Raw genomic sequence first — 23,651 nt, forward strand, 5'->3', positions numbered from 1 at the left:
CCCTCCCCCCATCCCCGTCGCTCTCCTTCGATGGGTGGGCCTCTGATGAATGGCACTAATCTTACAGAGAGAGGTTCGGGGACAGGATTGTTGCCTATAATGAATGCCCTAGACTCAGCAGTTAACAAACGTTGGCTCCCCATCATCACCATGAAAGATTCTGATGGCAATGGAAGGCCAATCTCACTCTCTCTCTTTTTTTCTCCTCCCCCCCCCCCCCCCACTCACCCCCATCCAATACACATGCAATAAATACAAAATAAAGCAGACTTTCTGTCACCATACAAAACTACAGGCACTTTGACTAGTCCTCACCCTTGATTCAATACAGAAACAGCATGTGATCCAGAACCTCAAGTCTTTGGGGTAAAAAAAAAATCAGTTCAGGTTAGCAGGAGAGAGCTGGGATCACTGGATACAGTCATGGTCCACAAGGTAATGGAAACAGCAACATTGGAACACAATCTTAAAATCAGTCTTGGAGCCGAGCCATTTAGGAATGAAATTAGGAAGCACAAAGGGTAGTGGAAATCTGGAACTCTCTTTCCTTCTCCTCCCTTAGCCCGCCCCAAAGGTTGTTAGGACAACTGAAGCTTTCAAGACCGAGATCGATAAATTGTTGTTCCGTTAAGGGTATCAAGGGATATGGAGCAAATGCGGCTACAGATCAGCCAACTGAATAGCAGAACATGCTCGAGGGGCTGAATGGTCTCCTCCTGCTCCTATGGGATAGGAGTAAGGCAGTCCCAGAAAGCGGTCATGTTGAAGTAAAATACAAAATGGGCTGGGACCAGCCAGCTGAAATGTAGTCTTTTCCAGCCTTCACATTCCTCGGTCTCCGATAAACCCGATTGGTTTAAAACTGCCCCAATTTCAGGACGACACGAGAGTTCATACCGAATTCAACCAAGTGGCACTCACCACCCTCATCTCTTGTGTATTTAATTGAAAGTTTAAATAAATGATGACAGCAGCACTGCTTTAACCCAAGCAGTCTGGCCGGTATGTGGGTCAGGTGTTGAGAGGACATGGACACCATCGTATAAAATGTACCCAAATAGTCCAACTCCCGGTGGGCAGAAATGCACATTTGCGCCCATATTGGGAGCAAGGACTTTGAGGGAACAACGCAAATTCCTTCACTTTGCTGAAAATGTCAGGGTGGAACAATATTCTGGCAGACTGCTCACGGTGAGATTGTGTTGTTAATGACACTATAACCAACATATCCTGCCCAACACTCACTGCTCGGTTACTCCACTAGCTCTGGAGCTCCCACCCAACCCCCCCCCCCACAGCGGGTAAATGTATCACCCAGCGCGGAACCGAGCCGTACAGACCAGAAAATCCAGGGCTCCGTGTAAAGCTGCTGATCCCGGCTGGGACAAGAGGATTGCCCACACCGTCGGGATTCTCAGTCCAGTGAGCTCGGCCGGGAGTGGATGCCAGGTGGGAGCTGCAACAGGCCCAGCTCCGGATGAGGAATGGGAAAGGCACCGGAGGACGGTCAGCGCTCATGGGACCACATTCCCTCCAATCCTCAGGAACCCAGGGAACGTTCCCAAGGAAAGGGGCGGAAATGGAAGTGAAGGTGGTAATAATATTGAGATCCTTTTGAAGATTGGCTCAATCGAGTTCCCGCCCAATGTACTCATGGACGCCTTTCTAGTAGAAGTGAACAGGAGCAGGAATTCCGGGTAATTTCCTGCCTTTCCGTCGGTGGGAATGCAGGCTAATTGTGGTGCAGCCCTGCCTGAGACCAGCTAACGTATCACCAAGCGGCTCAGCACGACACCAGGCAGTATGTTCACCCACTGGGGAGGGAGAACTCTTAAAGGAGAATCACACTTAGGTCAACCAGGTCAACTTAGGTGGCCCCATTAACAGAATAAAGCAACAGTCCTGTATGCATCTTTACCCGAGATGATACACAGACAGTATTATGTGTGTTACGACTGTTGAAGAGTCTCCCAATTGAGAAAAACATTCAGTGGTGATAATGGGAGGGGGGAAAGATAAAGGGAACACCAATTTGTAGGGAATAAAAATAAGAGTAGACCCAATTAAATCCAAAATGAAAAACAAGATGATAGCCAACAAAACAGGGCATGTTCTGTACAGCTCCTGAATATTACAACAGTGCCAGGCTGATTAAGACTTGGTGCCAATGCCAAGCAACCCATTGATGCTTTGAGAGAAAGGAAAGTATGAAGGACACTGGCAGGGTTGGTCCAACCCGTGTAAGCAGGCTGGCTGCTCATCAGCCAGCGGCCCCAGCAGGAAGTGGCAGTGGGCGATTCATGTACCTTCTGGCCAGGGAGGACATACAATACAGGGAGGTTAAAATAAAAAGATGTGGGTGGATTGCTGGCTTATTTCTCTCCCCCCCCTTCCTCTCTCTAACCCAGGGGTACTGTCGCCAATAGCTCTCCAGCCAAAACCAGGCATCAAACCTGGGTGCGCTGGCCCGTGAAGCTTCGCGATTCTCTTTCTCGGAGCCGGACTTCTTCGATTATTTGGTTGCCAGGAGGATAAAATGACTGGAGGTTTTTTTTTGATTATATCCGACTCTCTGGTTGGCAGGTCACAGAACATGTTACCCCCACAATCACCTTTTGTTATTTTGTATAGACACTCCATGAGATCAGAAAACCATGTCTGACTGCGCTAAATACGATCCCCCTCTAGTGAGGATTCCCAATAATCAGCAAAAGTGCACTCTGTGGAAACTGGTGGTGAAAGCAATGTTCCCGCTACGCTGTGCGCGGGCGCGGGCCATCTGCAAGGTCCCGCGCAAGCCGCTCACTGGCTTTTACGCTGTGAAAACTGCGCATGCGCAGACGTTTAAAGGGACCACGCAGTAAAAGAAACAGGCCACGCAGAACAAAGCGCAGCTTACAGGGGAACATTGGGTGAAAATCACCTTTACTGTCGTGTTCGGGGTCTGTGTCAGCACTCCCCCAGTCATATTCCATGGCAGTGAAAATAGCACTCGAGCAGTTTGCTGCATCACATTCACGTGGTCCACCACCTTCTTGAACCTACTTCTGCCAATCCCTCCTCTGGGGCGGGTGCGGACTCGTGCTTGGATACGGCCCTGCGAGCACTGGCGACCCTGCGGTGCCTCGTTCGAGTCTTTACTGTTCGTGTGCGAGTCGCGAGGGTGAGCGCGAGCAGGTTATCTGGCTGGGTTGGGACACCAGGGCCGAGTCCTCACCCGACAAGACGCACAGTCCAGCGGCAGTCAATTGGAACCCGGACTCTCCCCCGCCCTGCACAGGGCCAATTGCAGCACCCGCCTAACTGCTGTGCTGCGTCGGAATCAGCAGAGAGCGGAGTGGGAACCAGGAGCTTGCTGATCTGTACCGGCAGTGCACATACCCACCGAGTCTTTAAGGGAGCTTTTTGAACCTGTTATAAAACCCTTCGCACTAAGCCTGCGACTGGCATTATAGGTCTGTGAGAACCGAGCCAAGACTGTAACAATATTCGACAGACAGACAGGGTTGGTACCCAGTGTCCGTTCCAGCCTGGCTTTACACGCGACTGGGATCGTCTTCTCACATTAGGATTTCAACTCAGCAAGTCAACAGGACGTTGCCGGGCTGAGCCCCAAATTTTCTTTGCAATAACATGTGCCCCTCTGAAGTAATACACCTCTCAACTGGGTCAAGCACACGGTCACAGTTCACAAATATATAACCAGGACTCCCCTTTTGCTGTGGAATTAAGTGGTAAATTAATATATATACTGTTTTCATACAACAGACCTCTTATCCTAAAGCACAATGCTGCGGATGCAAGAAATCGGAAATAAAAACAGCAAATGCTGGTAACACACAGCAGGTCAGACAGCATCTGTGGCGAGAGAGAGAGAGATAACGGTTCAGGCCGAAGGTCACCCACATGAAACGTTAACTCAGTTTCTCTCTCCACAGATGCTGTCTCAAGCCAGTGGCGTATTTCCAGCACTTGCTGCTTTTATTTCAATTTCAGACCACTTTTGGTTCACTGCACAAGTATGGAGTCAGATATCTGGCTGGGCTCCAGCTCCCATCAGCAATTTGGTTTCCTCTCAAACCGTGAAGATTATTTGTCCCTCTTCTTTTTTTAAAAAAAAAAAACCGTACCGGCCAAACGCCTGGCTCCGCTCACTCCTCCGGCACGAACTCGCGGCTCGCGCGCCTCACCAGTGGCCGGACGCGCTCGTAGAACAGCAAGTACGCGTTGGAGCCCAGGACCTCCTGCAGGCTGGCTCGGCGCACTGTGTCGTCCGAGATCCACAGCCACTGGCTGCTGACGGCCGCGGGGTTCTTGGAGGTGGATGGTGAGCGGCGGTATGCGACGAAGTGCCCCGAGTGCATGTCGCCGTGATGGACAACGACCGACATCAGTCGAAACAAGTACACCGACGAGCTGTGGGGGAGGGGGGAGGGGGGGGGGAAATAAAGCAGAAACGTTGAGCTCACATTTGAAAGACTTGCATTTATATAGCGCCCTTCACCACCCATCCCGGACGTCCCAAACGCTTTACAGCCAATGAAGCACTTTTGGAGTGTAGTCACTGTTGTCATGTGGTAAACGCGCACAGCAAGCTCCCACAAACAGCAATGTGATAATGATTCACATAAACTCTTTTGTTTGTTATGTTGGACAGAGGGATAAATATTGGCCAGGACATCAGGGAGAACTCCCCCCTGCTCTGCTTCAAAATAGTGCCATGGGATATTTTACGTTTACCTTTTCCCAGAATTTTCCCAGATTTTTTTTCTCCCTGGGTTTTTAATCTGGTCTTTGCCTCTCCCAGGATCACATGGCGCCGGTTGGGGTGGAGTGTAGAAGGTTTCAGTTTAAGGGGTGTCGCAGTTGTGTGGGGCGGACTGGTTGGGCTGGGTGCTCTTTGCCTTTCCGCCATTGTTCATTGCTCATAGGTTTATATGTAACCTTCAGGGTTGCTGACCGAGAGCCATGAGGCTCTTTGTCGGCCGGTGCGGACACCATGGGCCGAAATGGCCTCCTTCCGCGCTGTAAATCTCCATGTTTCTACCCGAGAGCAGACGGGGCCTCGGTTTAACAGCTCATCCAAAAGACGACACCTCCAACAGTGCAGCACTCCCTCAGCACTGCACTGGGAGTGTCAGCCTAGATTAATGTGCTCAAGTCTTTGGAGTGGGACTTGAACCCACAACCTTCTGACTCAGAGGCGAGTGTGCTATCCACTGAGCCACAGCTGACACTGAGAGAAAGGTCTTCTCTTTCACCCCCTAACCCCCCCCCAACAGTATTCTCATTTTCCTCCTGCTCAGAGGTACACTTACTCAGTGCACGCCTCACTGCAATACTGGACTCTAAGGGAATCGAGGGATATGGGGACACGGCGGGAAAGTGGAGTTGAGGTCGAAGATCAGCCATCATCTTATAGAATGGCGGAGCAGGCTCGAGGGACCGTGTGGCCTACTCCTGCTCCTATATAATATCTCGACCAAATACCCATTGTCGATACGTGAACCTAGACAGTAGTGACTGCAAGATATTCGACAATGGGGAGCATCACAAGAATAAAATCTCTGTCGGACAGTACTCGGTTTGATCAGTTATCACTCTCTTGCCCGTCTTCACTGAAAGCCCAACCTTGGCAGCGAGATCTTTTGCACAGCCTATAGAAATGACTGTAAAAGTCGCAACATTTTGATTTCGAGAGATATTTTATTTCTGGAACAGGAGGGATGTGCACTAACAAATAATAAAAAGTGATGTACAACAGTACCACAGAATGATACGGCACAGAAGGAGGCCATTCAGCCCATCGTGCCTGTGATGGCCTTTTGAAAGAGCGATCCCATTAGCCCCACTCACCCGTTCTTTCCCCGTAGCCCTGCAAATGTTTCTTTTTCAAGTATAGATACAGAGTACATTTCTCAGTAGTTATAAGAATTGTGCTCAGATAAAGTATAGACAGGTTAGGAACTGTAAAACAAATATAATATTGCAAAATCCACTGGACCGACGTGTCAATCAAAGTGATGCAGAATTAGTTTCCGGCATTAGAGGGAGCATTCCTGTTTAAATAGGTGGCATTAAGCCAGGATTGACACTGTGCAATACCAGACTTATCCTGGCAAAGCACCCAATGGATCTTTTGACTCTGAAGTGCATCTTGAAGTACCCTTAGTTCCGTATATTTAAAAAAAAGAGAGGTTTTGGGGAATAAAATCAAATTAAAAAGACTCACGCGTAACTTCGAGTTGCAGGAGACGGAGAGGTTGCAAAAGAAGCTGATAGCAGAGATGATGAACATGCGCCATTCACAACTGGCATTTTACTCAGGCTGGGCGGAATGGATCCTGAAGGGACACAAATACAGAAAATAAAGATTGAAAGCACCATTTTTGAAGTAAATCACTGTCTTTGCTGGGAGGCAATGGCTGATTAATACCTGGGAGGGAAGCACTTGCCAGAGATTAACTATCATGAACGTTCGAAGCAAATTAGCGCTCACTCACTGCACGGAGGTAAAGAGAAAATCGAGATTCTGGAGGAGCAGGGGAAGGGGAAAGAGGGGGAGGATAAAAGGAGAGGGGCAGAGGGGAAGGAGGGGGGGGCAGGAGGGGAAGGAGGGAGCAGGAGGGGGAGAAGCGGAGAGGGAGCAGAGGGGGGGCAGAGGGGGTGGCGGAGGGGGGGCAAAGGGGCGGAGCAGAGGGGGCGGAGCGGAGGGGGGGCAGAGGGGGTGGAACGGAGGGGGGGCAGAGGGGGTGGAACGGAGGGGGGGCAGAGGGGGTGGAACGGGTGGGCAGCAGAGGGGGCGGAGCGGAGGGGGGGCAGAGGGGGCAGAGCGGAGGGGGGGCAGAGGGGGCGGAACGGAGGGGGGGCATAGGGGGTGGAACGGAGGGCGGGCAGAGGGGGTGGAACGGAGGGGCAGCAGAGGGGGTGGAGCGGAGGGGGGGGCAGAGGGGGTGGAACGGGGGGGCAGAGGGGGTGGAACGGGGGGGCAGAGGGGGTGGAACGGGGGGGGGGGGGGCGGAGGGGGTGTGGGTGGGGCGGAGGGGGTGGGGCGGAGTGGGGGGGGGGCAGAGGGGGTGGAACGGAGAGGGGCAGAGGGGGTGGGGCAGAGGGGGTGGAACGGAGAGGGGCAGAGGGAGTGGGGCGGAGTGGGGGGACAGCGGAGTTGATCAGAGGACCGGTACCTGGCTTGTTGAGCATGGCTGCCTCCAGCATGCGCGGTAAGCTCCCGGTGCTGGCAGGTCTGCTCAGCCGGTGGTGGCCCAGCCTCTGGGACGGGCTGCGGTACTTGTAGGTGTCGAGCGACAGGAGCTCGCTGAACTGCACGTGCTCGTTGCGTTTCAGGGGGGTTCCTTGGTTGGACCACGAGAGCCTCTGCAGGTGGATACACAGGCACTGAGGGAGCTTCGAAAAAATCAAAACGAGAAAAGCATCAGGACACAGATTGGAAATTACAGCACACGCTAGAATCATAAAACATTACCACACAGAAGGCCATTCGGCCCATCGTGTCCATGTCAGTCGTAAAAGAGCTACCCAGCCTAATCCCACCTTCCAGCTCTTGGTCTGTAGCCCTGCAGGTTACGGCACTTCAAGTGCACATCCAAGTACCTTTAAAACGTGAGGAGGGTTTCTGCCTCTACCACCCTTTCAGGCAGTGAGTTCCAGACCCCCACCACCCTCTGGGTGAACTTTTTTCCCCCCTCATCTCCCCTTCCACCAATTACTTTAAATCCATGCCCCCTGGTTGTTGATCCCTCTGCTAAGGGAAATAGTTCCTTCCTATCCACTCTATCTAGGCCCCTCATAATTTTATACACCTCGATTAAATCTCCCCATAACCTTCTCTGTTCCAAAGAAAACAACCCCAGCCTATCCAATCTTTCCTCAAAGCTAAAACTTTGCGGTCCTGGCAACAGCCTCGTAAATCTGTCGTGTTTCCAGCTCTCGAGCATTCCGGTGACTCCCAATGAATGTGTGAGTGTTGGATGAGCTGAGAGTCCCGCTCCCCAATGTCACAATAACATCAAGTGTCAAGCTGTGGCTCAGTGGGTAGCACTCTCGCCTCTGAGTCAGAAGGTTGTGGGTTCAAGTCCCACTCCAGGGACTGGAGCACAAACAATCTAGGCTGACGCTCCCCGTGCAGTGCTGAGGGAGTGCTGCACTGTCGGAGGTGCCGTTTTTCGGTTGAAACGTTAAACCGAGGCCCCGTCTGCTCTCTCAGCTGGATGTAAAATATCCCATGGCACTATTTCGAAGAAGAGCAGGGGAGTTATCCCCAATGTCCTGGGCCAATATTTATCCCTCAATCAACACAACCAAAAATAACATAACAGATTATCTGGTCATTATCACATTGCTGTTTGTGGAAGTTTGCTGTGCTTAAATTGGCTGCCGCGTTTCCCACATTACAGCAGTGACTACACTCCAAAAGTACTTCATTAGATGTATCGCACTTTGAGACGTCCGGTGGTCATGAAAGGTGCTATATAAATGCAAGTCTTTCTTTTTATCTCAGTTGACATGTAAAGAATGGCTCCTTGAGAGATGCTGGTGGGCAACAGGTGAATCATACCTGGGCAAGAGTCAGTACTTCAGAAGACAAAACAAAACGGGAGGAGGGGGGGGGGAGGGTGAGAACTCATTGAGGGGGATTGACAGGGTAGATGCGGAGAGGCTGGGAGCTCTAGAACAATTCCAGGGATGAGGGACTTCAGTTACGTGGATAGACTGGAGAAGCTGGGGTTTGTTCTCCTTGGAGCAGAGAAGGTTGAGAGGAGATTTGATCGAGGTGTTCAAAATCATGAGGGGTCTGGACAGAGTAGAGAGAAACTGTTCCCGTTAGCTGAAGGGTCGAGAACCAGAGGACACAGATTTAAGGTGATTGGCAAAAGAACCAAAGGCGACGCAAGGAAAAATCTTTTTACGCAGCGAGTGGTGAGAATCGAGAATGCACGGCCTGAAAGGGTGGCGGAGGCAGACTCCATCGTGGCTTTCAAAAGGGAGTTGGATTAGCACCTGAAAGAGAACAATTTGCAGAGCTACGGGGAAAGGGCGGGGGAGTGGGACTAGCTGAGGTGCTCTTGCAGAGAGCCGGCACGGGTTCGATGGGCCGAATGGCCTTCCGTGTTGTACGGTTCGATGAACTCGGGGGCAGAGCCTCAGGATAAGGGGCCGACCATTTAAGACTGAGATGAGGAGAAATTTCTTCACTCAGAATATTCACTTGAATATTATAATTTTCTACCTCAAAAGGACTGTGGATGCTGAGCCATTGAGTATATTCAAGGCTGAGATAGATAAGACTTTTTGGACTCGAGGTATATGGGGATCGGGCGGGGAAGAGGAATTGGGGGCGAAGATCAGCCATGATCTTACTGAATGGCGGAACAGGCTCGAGGGGCCGAATGGCCGACTCCTGCTCTTATTTCTTATGTTCATCTCCCAAATGGAAGTGCCACGTGTCTGATGCAGTTCCATTATTTTGGCCGAGATTCCTGCTGCCCCAAACAGAATCAGAAAATACTGGAAACACTGAGGTGCTCGGGCAGCACTTGTCGAAAAGGGGAAGTGAGGGTTAACGCTGCAGGTCTCAGAACGCTTCAGCAGAACCGTTGTGACCAAGTGTCGCTGACCTGAAACGTTAACCCTGCTGCCCTCTCTCCACAGATGCCGCCTGACCTGCTGAGCATTTCCAGCGTCGCAAAGCCTCCTCTTTTCCAAACGGGATCCGATTTTTTTTTTCCCCCCCCCTCTTCAAAAATACTGCTTTAAAATAAATTGACAAGCCCCAGAGCCCAAGAAGCAGTTCCTGCCGTCGATACAAGGCCCACCTTTCCAATTTTCAGCTGTTTGATGAAAGTGGTCCTCTGGTTCCCCGCTGTCTGTCCGTTCAGCGTTTCTCCGGCCTGGGTGCGCGAAAGAACGGAAAGCAGTGTCAGAGCCCGAGAGGAACATTTAAACACAAGCTGATGGCCAACCCCTTCCTGGATTTCACATCGCACCCAGAGGTCAGCCGACCACCCTCTCACACTCCCGTCTCTCCCTCCCCACCCTTACGTCTGGTCCTCCTGACCCAATATTCTAGGTCCACTTCTTCGATCGGAAATTTGGGATACCTACCTTCAGGCTGCAGTATTTCGAGAATCTGTACTTGATATTGAATAAGCCAGATAAACATGCATGCCTCAGTTAGCTGGGCTGTCTAACACTCGTTCCTAGCGACTAGTCCGTGTGTTCCCCACCCCATCGCTCCTGAAGGCTCGGACTCATGCTGGAGTAGCATTAGGCAGTCCCTCGTATCGAGGATGACCTGCTTCTACACCAATGAGTTGACAGGTATTTCAGTGAGGGACCTAATATTTCAGATCCCGAACTACATGTTGAAGGGTGGAAGATACATGAATTCTTTGAACGTGGAGTGGCCATTGCACACCAGCCACTTTGCGGGCTTGACCGAGCTCGATCTTGGTCCAGTGGCAAGGGTTAACCAAGACGACGGGAGACCTGCTCTGCTGCACGGACCCAGTGCGCACACACATCGCACAGTGTGGGCTGGCCCGTGCTGCCTGTATTTATTCCCTGACCATCCCTAGCCTCCCTTACTTTTCTCTTTCCTATGCTGGGGTACGGTCCTGGGGGAATCCAGCACACCATAGTCATTCTTCACATGTCACCGCCTCGACTACGTGGGTCAGCTGTTCCAAGTACAGGCGGCATCACAGCCCAGATCCTCACCTGGCTCCCTCTAACACGCCTTTCCTGATACGGAACAACAGGTCACACAGCAGGAGTGGGCACTCTGTGTCATTCTTTTCCCCCTCCTACATAACCCCGGGGGCCAGCTTTGGTGCAATTACTGCTGTCCTGACTCACCATTAGCAAACTCAACGTAGACCAGGTATTGCACCTCTGACCTTCCTAGTCTGCGTAGTCCAGCATCTACCAACCTAGCAATCAGGGGAAGCTCCTTATTTCTACTTTTAATCCATAAAAACATCCTGACCTTCTTTCACACAGAAACATCATTGCAAGTTGGCACCACGTGGGTGACCAGGAGGTCCACACGTTTAATCCGCCCAAAAAGAAAGGCGTGTCCATCCCGTGTCGCATTCTTCTAGTTCCGGGCAAAAAAGCGTCACCGCTGTTAACCGGAATAAATGCTGGGCGTGCTGCTTACCTTGCTGCAGTTCTCACACACCACGTCTTTAATGGACTCGGAGGAGATGAAGTGCTGCAGGCAGAGGTCCAGTGTCACCGGTCTGCCCTGGGAGGGTACAAAATAATTGGATCATTGCAAACTCGCGTCGCACAAAGCAGACACACCAGCTCATTGTGCAAAACCCACAATCGCTTCCTCCGTGATCGCCGCCACACCCAATAATCTACAAGATGCACTGCAGCAACTCACCAAGACTTCTTCAGCAGCACCTCCCAAACCCGCGACCTCTACCACCTAGAAGGACAAGGGCAGCAGGCGCATGGGAACACCACCACCTCCACGTTCCCCTCCAAGTCACACACCATCCTGACTTGGAAATATATTGGCCGTTCCTTCATCGTCGCTGGGTCAAAATCCTGGAACTCCCTCCCTAACAGCACTGTGGGAGCACCTTCACCACACGGACTGCAGCGGTTCAAGGCATAAGAACATAAGAGTTAGGAACAGGAGTAGGCCATCGAGCCCCTCGAGCCTGCTCCGCCACTCAACAAGATCATGGCTGATCTGGCCATGGACTCAGCTCCACTTACCCGCCCGCTCCCCGTAACCCTTAATTCCCTTATTGGTTAAAAATCTATCTATCTGTGACTTGAATACATTCAATGAGCTAGCCTCAACTGCTTCCTTGGGCAGAGAATTCCACAGATTCACAATCCTCTGGGAGAAGAAATTCCTTCTCAACTCGGTTTTAAATTGGCTCCCCCGTATTTTGAGGCTGTGCCCCCTAGTTCTAGTCTCCCCGACCGGTGGAAACAACCTCTCTGCCTCTATCTTGTCTATCCCTTTCATTATTTTAAATGTTTCTATAAGATAACCCCTCATCCTTCTGAACTCCAACGAGTAAAGACCCAGTCTACTCAATCTATCATCATAAGATAACCCCCTCATCTCCAGAATCAGCCTAGTGAGTCGTCTCTGTACCCCCTCCAAAGCCAGTATATCCTTCCTTAAGTAAGGTGACCAAAACTGCACGCAGTACTCCAGGTGCGGCCTCACCAATACCCTGTACAGTTGCAGCAGGACCTCCCTGCTTTTGTACTCCAGCCCTCTCGCAATGAAGGCCAACATTCCATTCGCCTTCCTGATTACCTGCTGCACCTGCAAACTAACTTTTTGGGATTCATGCACAAGGACCCCCAGGTCCCTCTGCACCACAGCAGGTGCAGCTCACCACCACCTTCTCGAGGGCAATTAGGGATGTGCAATAAATGCCGGCCTTGCCAGCGACGCCCACAACCCAGGAACAAATAAAAAAAATTGGGATAGAAAACGCGTAGAGAAAAGTAACCAGTTCATTTCTCTCCGTCCATCTCTACTTCCCCGCTACCTTAAACTCCATTTACACTATGACAACATCTCTGCTGTTAAGTGTGATGATGGAGACATTTACATAGTTGAACAAGGGCACCGGACCTCACAAAAGGGTAAATGTGAAGAGTTATTTCTGACAGGCCAAGCCACCTCAGGACAGTACTTCTAAGAGACCATGGAAGGGCTTTAACCCAGGCCATTGCTGTGTGCCAGCACTGTGGTTTTAACATTGCACGAGCTGAACACCCCACCCTTCTATTATCTGTGAAGATCTGCACATAGCAAACTCATCATCATCACAGGCAGTCCCTCGGAATCGAGGAAGACTTGCTTCCACTCCTGAAGTGAGTTCTTTGGTGGCTGTACAGTCCAATATGGGAGCCACAGACTCTCACGGGTGGGACAGATAGTCGTTGAGGGAAGGGGTAGGTGGGACTGGTTTGCCGCACGCTCTTTCCGCTGCCTGCGCTGGATTTCTGCACGCTCTCGGCATTGAGACTCGAGGTGCTCAGCGCCCTCCCGGATGCACTTCCTCCACTTAGGGCGGTCTTGGGCCAGGGACTTCCAGGTATCAGTGGGGATGCCGCACTTTATCAGGGAGGCTTTGAGGGTGTCCTTGTAACGTTTCCGCTGCCCACCTTTGGCTCGTTTGCCGTGAAGGAGTTCCGAGTAGAGCGCTCGCTTTGGGAGTCTCGTGTCTGGCATGCGGTCTATGTGGCCTGCCCAGCGGAGCTGATCGAGTGTGGTCAGTGCTTCAATGCTGGGGATGTTAGCCTGAATAAGGATGCTGATGTTGGTGTGCCTGTCCTCCCAGGGGATTTGTCGGAAACTAAGGTCAGAAACAACAGTGGACAGCAACTGTACACATGGTCAGTTGCCACTGTGTAAATGGGGAAAATTGAAAAAGGAGGGGCCAACATGTGTTGGGATTACACACTATGCCATGTTACTGAACCCAGCAAAGCTACCTCTACTCTGCACCACCAACATGCCTTGTTCCGAACCGTACGTGACTTTTTCCATCTCGGAAATTTTTATGCTCAGACTAACAACTATCAATTGTGTGGGTTGTTTGAATATTACTTACATATATATTCTTTAAAGTGTCAGCTCAGTTGGTAGCACCCTCGCCTCCGAGTCACAAGGTTGTGGGTTCAAGTCCCACTCCAGAGACTCGAACACAAAATAAATCTAGGCCGACGCTCCAGTGCAGTACTGAGGGAGTGCGGCACTGTCGGAGGTGCCGTCTTTCGGATGTGATGCTAAACTGAAGCCCCGTCTGCCCCCTCAAATGAACGTAAAAGATCCCAGGGCACTATTTCGAAGAGCAGGGGAGTTATCCCCCAGTGTCCTGGCCAATATTTATCCCTCAATCAACATCACTAAAACAGATTATCACATTGCTGTTTGTGGGAGCTTGCTGTGCACAATTCGGTTGGCGCATTTCCTACATTACAACAGTGACTACACTTCAAATAGTATTTCATTGGCTGTAAGGCACTTTTGGACATCCGGTAGCTGTGCAAGATGTTATATAAAATGGAGGTCTTTCTTTCATTCTTTAAAAATTTTGTATGTGGCATGTAGCTCCTAGCCACAAGTTTTACCCCTGTAAATCTCTTTATGCCAACATTAATGTCAACACCTACAATTGAAACTACCTATGTAAACAATTATGGAACGACCCTGTCCAAACACGTTGTAAGCAGATGCCTGTAACAATGCAATTGCACACCTACAGCCACTAGGTGGCAGTGTGGCACGAGCAGCCAAACTCGCTCGTTCTTTTCCACAGGCGAGTTTTTGCTTTCAATTTCCTCTCTTTTTAAAAAAAAAAAGAATATGGATTTATTTTGTTTCTTTTCCCCCCTGTGTCTCCTCCTCTTTGTCCCTTCCTGGGCCCTATGTCACTATCCTCTTTGGCCTACTTCGGAGCCCACAGCTGTCTTCCCCCACTTCCACCGGTCACTCCTGTCCTAGCTCTACTGCTCCACTGATCCCCACCCCCCCACCCCCCCTGATGTGCCATTCGTATCCCTAATGCTCCTGGAGTGGGACCTCCTTCTTCGTGCACCACCTGCACCGTTTCCACTTGCTACTGAAATTCCGCACAGCCCAGCCCTATTTCTTCATTGCCCAGTCTGTAATGTATTTGCTTCATGGGTTCTTTGCTTAAGAATTCATAGCAACATATTACTATTAAGAACTAGTTGGTTTATTAGCAAAAGGTTTAACAATCACACTACACATTACCAGTTCATCCACCAGGCTCACAACCACCTGCCTTGTCGTGGATCCCCCCCTCCCCGAACCCAACTGGCTGGGGTTTTATGGAGTCTTGTGAACATCATGTGACTGGCTAAGCCACTCCCAACTCAACAGCTATTTTTGTTGATACTTAAATCAAATGCCCCCGTCTGACAAGGGCACGAGAACCCACAAATTAACAAGTTAAAAGTTTAACGGAAAATCTTTAATCAAATTAAAATTTGGTTGCCGGGGGTGATGATGCACTCCAGTCCCTCTGGCGCCCACCTCTCGCAGAAGGCCGCAATCAACAGCTCTACAACTCTTTTGGTTGTAAACAAAAACAATTAAATCAAGTGTCCCCTGATTAAAGGGAGGGGGGGGGGGGGAAAGACACTCCAAAACTTTCAAACAAGTGCCATTTTTTTGTTTTCTTTCCTTTTTTGTTTTTTTTTGTGCTTTTGTTTAGGGCACCGAAAGGCAAATTATACAATTGCCCCCTGACTGGGGGGGGGGGGGGGGGGGGGGGGGACACTAAAACCCGGCAATAAAACACATTAAATTTTAAAACATATAAAATCAAATTAAAATTTGGTTGCCAGGGGTGATGATGCACTCCAGTCCCTCTGGTGTCCACCCCTCACGGAAGGCCGCAATCAACAGCTCTACAACTCTTTTTAGGAAAACAAAATTAAGCAGTTAAATCAAGTGCCCCCCCCACCCCGATCTGGGGGATACTCCAAACATTTTTCACGTGCCCTTTTTTTTTGTGGTGATTTTTGTGTTTTTTTTTATATACAGTAAAACCATAAATTTTACAAGAGCCCCCGATAAAAGGGGAGGGGGACACTAAAACCCGGCAATTAAAACAAATTAAACTTTAAAACATATAAAATCAAAATAAAATTTGGTTGCCGGGAGTGATGATGCACTCCAGTCCCTCTGGCACCCACCTCTCACAGAAAGCGGCAATCAACAGCTCTACAAACCTGTGGGCATACTCACAGGTGTATACATTACACTGTCTTCCTCCTGCTTTCTCTGGGCTTCAAACTGCATGCAGGCTGCATTTCACCCTGGTCCCCCTTCCCTACCCCACACCATTCTGCTCTTCAGTCAGGCATCACTTCCCACCCTGGACCCAGCTCCCTTCCTCCTCCCTGCTTCCCGGTACTAAACTGGTAAGCAGTCATTTGTTTTAAAAAACATTTATCGTATTATAATTTGTTTATAAGAAGAACTTGCATTTATATAGCGACTTTTACCACCTCCGGTTGTCCTGAAGCGCTTTACAGCCAATGAAGTACTTTTGGAGTGTAGACACTGTTGTAATGCAGGAAATGCGGCAGCCAACTTGCGCACAGCAAGCTCCCACAAACAGCAATGTGATAATGACGGGATCATCACTTTTTTTGTGATGTTGATTGAGGGATAAATATTTGCCAGGACACCGGGGATAACTCCCCTGCTCTTCTTTGAAATAGTGCCATGGGATTTTTTACATCCACCTAAGAGCAGACGGGGCCTCGGTTTAACGTCTCATCCGAAAGACTGCACCTCCGACAGCGCAGCACTCCCTCAGTACTGCACTGGAATGTCAGCCTAGATTATTTTTTGTGCTCAAGTCTCTGAAGTGGGTTACAGTTCTATAACCACTTTAAAACCACAGCATAATCAATTTGTGTTTTAATCAGCAGAAAATACATCATAAATAACCTTTGAAAATGCAGACAGTACATACCCATGTGACTGTTGGAATGCTGAGGGAGAGGCTGTCAAACGTGTCGTACCTCACAGGACTCTGACGAGAAAATGCAAAGCCAGTGATAGCAGGGTAAACTTCCTTCAGTAGTGTGCCTATACCCGTGGGATGCGTAGTACGTCCTGGCCAGAGAGGGGAGAGGGGGCACGAGCAGCCCACCTTACCCCCCTCTGGCCCCCCCCCTCCCCCCCACCAGTCATTCCAGACCCGCTCTACTCCATTTATCTGTGGAGCCAGTACTAGAGAAAGAAAAACAACATTTGAGCAAATAAAATGAAACAAAAACCAGCACGTAAAGTTGGGATGACGGCAGGTCTGAAGCGAGTCACTGCTCAGAACTGTAGCTCAGATTTCCTGACCCTCCCACTTCAAACAGGAGCTCCTGTACCACCCGTGCTTTTACAGATTTACAAAGCTCCAACAAGTTATGGTGAGCTTTGATAGGGTGGACGTGGAGAAGATGCTTCCTCTTGTAAGGACTCCAAAACTCGGAGCGTCACCCCACTTTAGGGACTGTACAAATAGAGAATTCAGGTTAAAACTTCCTCACTCAGAGAGTGGTGAGAATGTGGAACTCACTACCACAGGGAGTGGTTGAAGCGAATAGCATCGATGCATTTAAAGGGAAGCTGGATAAGTCCACAAGGGAGAAAGGAATAGAGGGTTACGCTGATGGGGCGAGGAGGGTGGGAGGAGGCTCGTGTGGATCACAGACAGGCACAGAGCTGTTGGGGCGAATGGCCTGTTTCTGTGCTGTACTTTCTATGTAATTTTATGCTGATAGGGGCACTCGTAGTGGTGAGCTCATTGATACAGAGCAATTTCAGTCATCCACAACCCCCTTACTTCTGCTCGTAATTATCCGCAAGGATTTTTAACGGGAGTCAGTCAGGCCGGGCGCCTGCAGAAGTTGCCAAGAAGAGACGGAGGGTTTGGAATGGGCTGCTCCCCAGCACTGGCCTCTTCAGCCAGCAGGGTAAGGAAGGAGTTATCAGCACATCCAGCGGCCGGTGGACTTCACACCACATACAGTTCGAGGACTGCAATTATACAGGGCCTTGGTGAGACCACACCTGGAGCACTGTGTACAGTTTTGGTCTACTTACCCAAGGAAGGACGTACTTGCCACAGAGGGAGTGCAACAAAGGTTCACCAGACTGATTCCTGGGATGATGGGATTGTCTAATTTTTACTATGAGAAAAGAAAACATAGTTCATGCTGGGAACTTAATAAGGTAACTGAAATGGACCAATCAGAAGCAAAACTTCAAATGCTGAAAGCCTACAGTAAATACACAGCAGGCCTGTCGGCCTCTGAGAAAAGAAAAGCTATGTTCTGGTGCTTCAGGTGTGCAAACCTTCACAAGAACACAAGGAGTAGGCCCTATGGCTCCTCGAGCCTGCTCCGCCATTCAGTAAGATCATGGCTGATCATTGCCCTCAACTCCACTTTCCCGCCAAAAGTCCATATCCCTTGATTTTCCTGGAGTCCAAAAATCTATCTATCGCAGCCTTGAATATACTCAACGATTCAGCATCAACATTTGGGGTAGAGAATTCCAGAGATTCTTGACCTAGACTGAAGAAATTCTTCCGCATCTCTGTCTTAAATGGCTGATCCCTTTATCCGGAGACTCTGCCCCCTAGTTCTAGACACTCCAGCCAGGGGAGACAACCTCTCAGCATCTACCCTGTCAATTCCCTTCAGAATCTTATGAGACCATCTCTAATTCTTCTAAACTCCAGAGAGTATAGGCCCAATCTACTCAGTCTCTCCTCATAGGACCACCCTCTCAGCCCAGGAATCAATCAGTGAACCTTGGTTGTACCGTCTGTAAGGCAAGTATATCTTTCCTCAGATAAGGAGACCAAAACTGTGCACAGTATTCCAGGTCTGGTCTCACCAAAAGCCCCTGTACAATTGTAGCAAGTCTTCCTTACTCTTGTACTCCAACCCCCTTGCAATAAAGGCCAACATGCCATTTGACTTCCTAATTGCTTGCGGTACCTGCACGCTCGCTCTCTGTGTTTCCTTTGTAGAACTGGAGACTGAAAGATGGACGAGCATACTGATCTTCTCTTTACAGATACTGACTGACATGCTGTGTATCCCCAGATAGAGGGTGACTTGTGATTATCTCTTGTTATAACTTGTTATTCACCGGGAGTGGACGGGGAGCCTCCATTATGGCAATTAACCAAGGTTCCACTTTAAGCAAATATTGACTCCCCCCCCCCTTACAATAGTTACACGAGAGGCCCCTTATAAAACACCAAGGGCTGGATTTTCGGTCTTCTGCCGCCCCTGTTAGGAGTGGCAATGGTGCCGGTAAGCACTTCCGGGCGGGTGGCCTGCCGGGACATGGGGTGCCAGGAGAGGCGAGCCGGTGTGCAACGGCCCCGGGTTACGACACCATCTCGATTTTCGGATTGCGTCCGATCCGTAGCGCCCCCTGCTGGGACCGCCTGTGAAAGCGGGCATGTAGTGGCCGCAGTGAGGGAAAGAATGGCCACCTCAGGTAAGTGTGATTGTTTCAAATTGGTTTCTTGGCGATTTATGTTGTGGTGGCACGAGTTATTTATTGGGAATGTTTTTGGTGGGGGGTTTTTCAGATTTGTTTTCTCCCCCACACCCCCCCACCCCCTCAGGCCTCTCTCAGAGTACTCTGGCTGTTTAGCTCGGGATTTTCACTTGCTCGGCCGGCCTAGCGCCCTAAAATAGTGCTAGGTCTCCCTTAGCGCTCCGCTCCAAACCCAGGGCCCAGCGCAAAGTTTACCGCTCCTCCTGGGTTAACGCCGAAACAGAGACCCGACTGAATTTCCACCCCCAAATGTTAGAAAGGCACAGAAGCTCGATAGGTACCCACGAAGAGAATGTTAAGCTAATGTTTACCAACTTAAAAAAAAAACACCTTCAGCTATCTGTTCAAAAGACACTTCCAATTTTTGCTTAGAAGGAGCTGCATTTGAACACATTTTGGGAAGGTCAACAATTTCTGTTAAAGATAGCTCCTTTCACCTCCTCAAGGAGTGGTAAAGGGCTTCAGAGCCAGTGGAGTGCTTTTTGAAGTGTAGTCACCAATGTCCCCCTGTAAGCCGCACTGCCCCCTGCGCAGTCCATTCAACTTGCTGCGCATGCGCAGTATCGACAGTGTGAAAGCCGGTGAGCGACCTGCCCGGGATCTTCCAGGTGACTGCACGGCCAGGCAGCTTAACAGGAACATTGGGAGTCACCCTGTTCTTCACACAAACCCACCTGCTGCTCACAGCGTTTGCACACCATGTTGCTGGTCAGTCGGCCATGGAAGGGGTGCTGGGACTTCCAAGGGCTTGGTGGTGGCAGCAAAGGCCCTTAAAACAATAAACAGATACGAGATGGATTAACAGCGATTCATTTTCTTGCCTCCTGCAAACACGTCAAGCAGCTCAGAGCGCTTTACATCAGCTACTGAGAATAAGAGAGACGAATCAACCTCAGAAAGACTGTTCGAGGTCAGACTGCAATAATAAAGGTCGTGGCAAAAGACCAACAATAAGCAACTATCAGGGCGTGCTGGTGTAATCTCTGGATTGCTTGCATTTTCAGTCCAACTAGATCGGGTAAGGAGATACTGGCAGCAGGAATGTTCAAACCGAGTCCACCAGGAATTTTACTGCCCTGGGCTCATTTCTGAGCTGAGAGACAGGAAGGAAAGACTTGCATTTATATAGCGCCTTTCATGACCACTGAACGTCTCAAAGCGCTTTACAGCCAATGAAGTACTTTTTGGAGTGTCGTCACTGTTGTAATGTGGGAAACGCGGCAGCCAATTTGTGCACAGCAACATGATAATGTCCAGAAAATCTGTTTTTGTGATGTTGATTGAGGGATAATTATTGGCCAGGACACCGGGGATAACTCCCTGCTCGAGGGGTCGAATGACCTACTCTTGCCCCTATTTCTTATGTTCTTATGTACCTCTTGGACCAAGCTCCTGCCCCAATATCTCCTTATGTGGCCCAGCGTCAAATTAGGTTTGATAATTGCTCCTGTGATGCGCCTTGGGACGTTTCACTATGGCGACAGTGAAGATCATTTTAACCGACGTGTAACATGGTTTTAGGATTGAACATAAGGTTGTCTTTTTCAGAGAAATATTCAAAACTGAGGGCACAACCTTATCATGCTGTATTCCTTCAAAAATCAGAACTCAATCCCACAATTTTCTGATATGAGCTGGCAGTGGGCCGGGTATCTCGTCCTCTGCACTTACTGGGAAAATTTACCCCACAGGTTTAATCCCACAGCCAGTCAAGTTGTTGTTGTTGTTGTTGCCCAGCCCCTCTCTGTGCTCCAACACGGCCGGACCGAGAACCAATGTTGCTAAACGGACATTTTGGAACATTTCTTACCTCGGCTCCTGCAGCTCAGTTGCTTTTCCTCCGGTTCCGGCGGCGTCTACAAAACAAAACGAGACACGCAGATTACAAACCTGGACCCAAAGCAGGATCGTTGTTTTTCCTCCCCAACACAAAAAGAGGAATTTGTTGATTTTGATTCTGAAGCAGGTGAGGGGGGAAAAAATAATTCCCAACAGGGCTTGAAATGACCCAGTGTCGGAGTACTTGTGCAAACAAATCCATCCTGCATTCACGACACGTGTGAGCTAGTCACTTTTTGTGCACGGGTTACAAATCTCTGGTCTAATATTCTCTTGGGTTGAGTTGAGCTGTAATTGGTTCCTGCACCTCTTGCGTTTAGGACCGCACCCATACTGCCTAGTATCCACTTATACACTGGTATAAGCCGGGGTGGGGGGGGGGGGGTCATAATTGAGCCCCTTGCACTCGGAACTGCATATTGTGACTCTTACACATGTCCTCATTTGCGTTTTCCCCAATGTTTTAATCAGACAAAACTCAGCCGCTCGTGTCCTAACTCGCACCAGGTCCCGTTCACCCATCACCCCCTGTGCTCGCTCACCTACACTGGACCCTGGTCCACCAACACCTCGAATTTAAAATTCTCGTCCATGTGTTCAAATCTCTCAATGGCCTCGCCCCTCCCTATCTCTGGAACCTCCTCCAGCCTTAGAACGCTAGGTTCCTCCAACTCTGGCCTCTTGTACATCTCCCCCTTCCTTCGGCCCACCATTGGTAGCTGTGCCTTCAGCTGCCTTGACCCTAAGCTCTCATATTTCCTCCCCCTTCCTCCTTTAAAGATGCTCCTTAAAACTTTGACCAAAAGTGACTTTCCTAATTTTAAAAAATTCGTTCAAGGGAATTGGCCATCACTGGCATGGCCAGCATTTATTGCCCATCCCTAATTGCCCTTAAGAACCGCCGCAGTCCGTAGTCTTGGTATACTTCTTTGTCGCGGTTTGGGTACAACAAATGGCTAGCTGGGCCATTTCAGAGGGCTGTTAAGAGTCAACCACATTGCTGTGGCCCTGAAGTCACATGTCGGCCAGACCAGGCAAGGACGGCAGATTTCCTAAAGGACATTTGTGAAGCAAATGGGTTTTTAACGACAATCCAATAGATCAGTCACCAGTACTGATACTCGCTTTTTATTCCAGATTTACTAAATTAACTTAATTTATATACCCCAGCTGCCTTGGTGGGATTTGAACTCGTGTCTCAGGATCATTAAGTCCAGGCCTCTGGATTACTAGTCCAGTGACATAACCACCATGCCACAGGACCAGATGATATCTCCTTCATTGGTCTGTGGATGGGACGTTTTTCCACAATACAAGCACTATATAAATGGCAGTTGTCATTAAGCAGCTTTATTTTACAGACAGCGAGTGAATGTACAGCGAGAGATATAATCGCAACTCCCTTCATTCACAACCTCAAATCCCTCCTCATGAATATGAAAAAAAATAAACCACACCATACATAAGTGGGCAAACTTTTTTCTGATCAGACTTCTGGTTTTGGCTGGCCACGAGCGTAGTTTTCCCCGTCGGCCCCACTCCTGCCCCAGGTGGAACTGGACTGGACTCCTCACTCAACTGCCTTTGTCCTATTATCTTCCAGTGTTTGCAGCAAATGGGGGCGGGGCGGGGTGGGTTTGTCCCTCTGACTTCTTCCCCGCTTAGTGACACGCTTGTTGGTCCTTCCAGTAAAATGGACACCCCTTCCCACCCCACCCTCCCTCCTTCCTTCCTTCCCCCCTCCACTTCGAGTGGGACTCCCTGAAAACCATCTCCTGCTATTCTCAAAATAAATGGGGACCATCCCGAGTCAATGAGTCTGGGACGAGTCAACTGACTCTCACCGCGCTCAGCTCGAAGCTGGTCGACTGGCTTTAATACACATTTCCCACCGTCGGCTCAGTCCCAATAAAATAAACCTCCTCTTTTGCCTTGGCAGTTGCAGCCTGTATCTGCGGGAACCCACTTCGATTTAAAACACGCCACTTAGATGGAAATTATTTCCAAATCCTTTCTGTGGGAAAACGGTCCAAAAAAAAAAAATCTTCAAAACGTGACAGGCAGACTGTTTGGCGCCTGTACACAGTCTCGTTGCAAAAAGCCCGGCTCAGCTTTGGACACCGCAAAAGGTGGTCGGCCATCTTGAGTCGCAAGAGGCCTCACTCGCCACGAGCCACTGTTACAGCCATTGGAGCACAACTCCCAGTTTCCAGCCGCTTTACCTCCAGAGACCGAACGTCGAATAAATGTGCCACTCGAGGCTGGCAGTCCCGCTCATCCTCCAGAGCCGCGGTGAGAACGTGGAACAGCTCGTGAGCGTCCTGCCAACACAAGAGGAGAAGGTCAGCCGGCATCTCACTGAATGGCCGAGCAGGCTCCATGGGCCGCTGGGCCTACTCCTGCTCCCAATTCTTATGTCGGAGAACAAACAGCATCAGATGGTGGAAGTAGGAAAGGGGTCCGAACAATAGAGGCTAGACAGAAATCAGTGCCATTGTACGCGAGAAAATGAAATAGGGAGGACTACAGCAGGCATTAACCAGCTTCCCACACCGTTGTTTATCTGTGAACATAACACAAATAAGCAGATATCCATGACAGGAACTCAATGGGCCTTAGTATTTCCCTTAGCAGAGGGGTCAACAACCAGGGGGGCACAGATTTAAAGTAATTGGAAGAAGGTTTAGAG

The 23,651-nt window shown here is 49.8% G+C and overlaps 1 protein-coding gene across 8 annotated transcripts in view; it reads right to left on the reverse strand.

The window, feature by feature from the left end:
- The window catches only part of LOC139269037 (ubiquitin carboxyl-terminal hydrolase 30-like), a 90,862-nt gene that overhangs the window by 19,731 nt on the left and 47,480 nt on the right, over positions 1-23,651 (reverse strand). For 5 of the 8 annotated variants that reach the window (XM_070888004.1, XM_070888009.1, XM_070888001.1 and 2 more), the window contains 9 exons: positions 23,185-23,283; positions 20,934-20,979; positions 19,798-19,892; positions 16,521-16,580; positions 11,180-11,266; positions 9,834-9,908; positions 7,185-7,404; positions 6,233-6,344; positions 1,315-4,416 (listed from right to left, as the gene is read on the reverse strand). In XM_070888004.1, coding sequence (XP_070744105.1) covers positions 4,152-4,416; positions 6,233-6,344; positions 7,185-7,404; positions 9,834-9,908; positions 11,180-11,266; positions 16,521-16,580; positions 19,798-19,892; positions 20,934-20,979; positions 23,185-23,283 — 1,059 coding nt within the window. In that variant the 3' untranslated portion in view covers positions 1,315-4,151. Of the gene's footprint in view, positions 1-1,314; positions 4,417-6,232; positions 6,345-7,184; positions 7,405-9,833; positions 9,909-11,179; positions 11,267-16,520; positions 16,581-19,797; positions 19,893-20,933; positions 20,980-23,184; positions 23,284-23,651 lie in introns of those variants that run through there. The other 3 variants (XM_070888002.1, XM_070888007.1, XM_070888005.1) reach the window with 3 other exon arrangements.

Source organism: Pristiophorus japonicus, chromosome 8, assembly GCF_044704955.1.
Source record: "Pristiophorus japonicus isolate sPriJap1 chromosome 8, sPriJap1.hap1, whole genome shotgun sequence".
In the NCBI taxonomy this organism is placed as follows: domain Eukaryota; kingdom Metazoa; phylum Chordata; class Chondrichthyes; family Pristiophoridae; genus Pristiophorus; species Pristiophorus japonicus.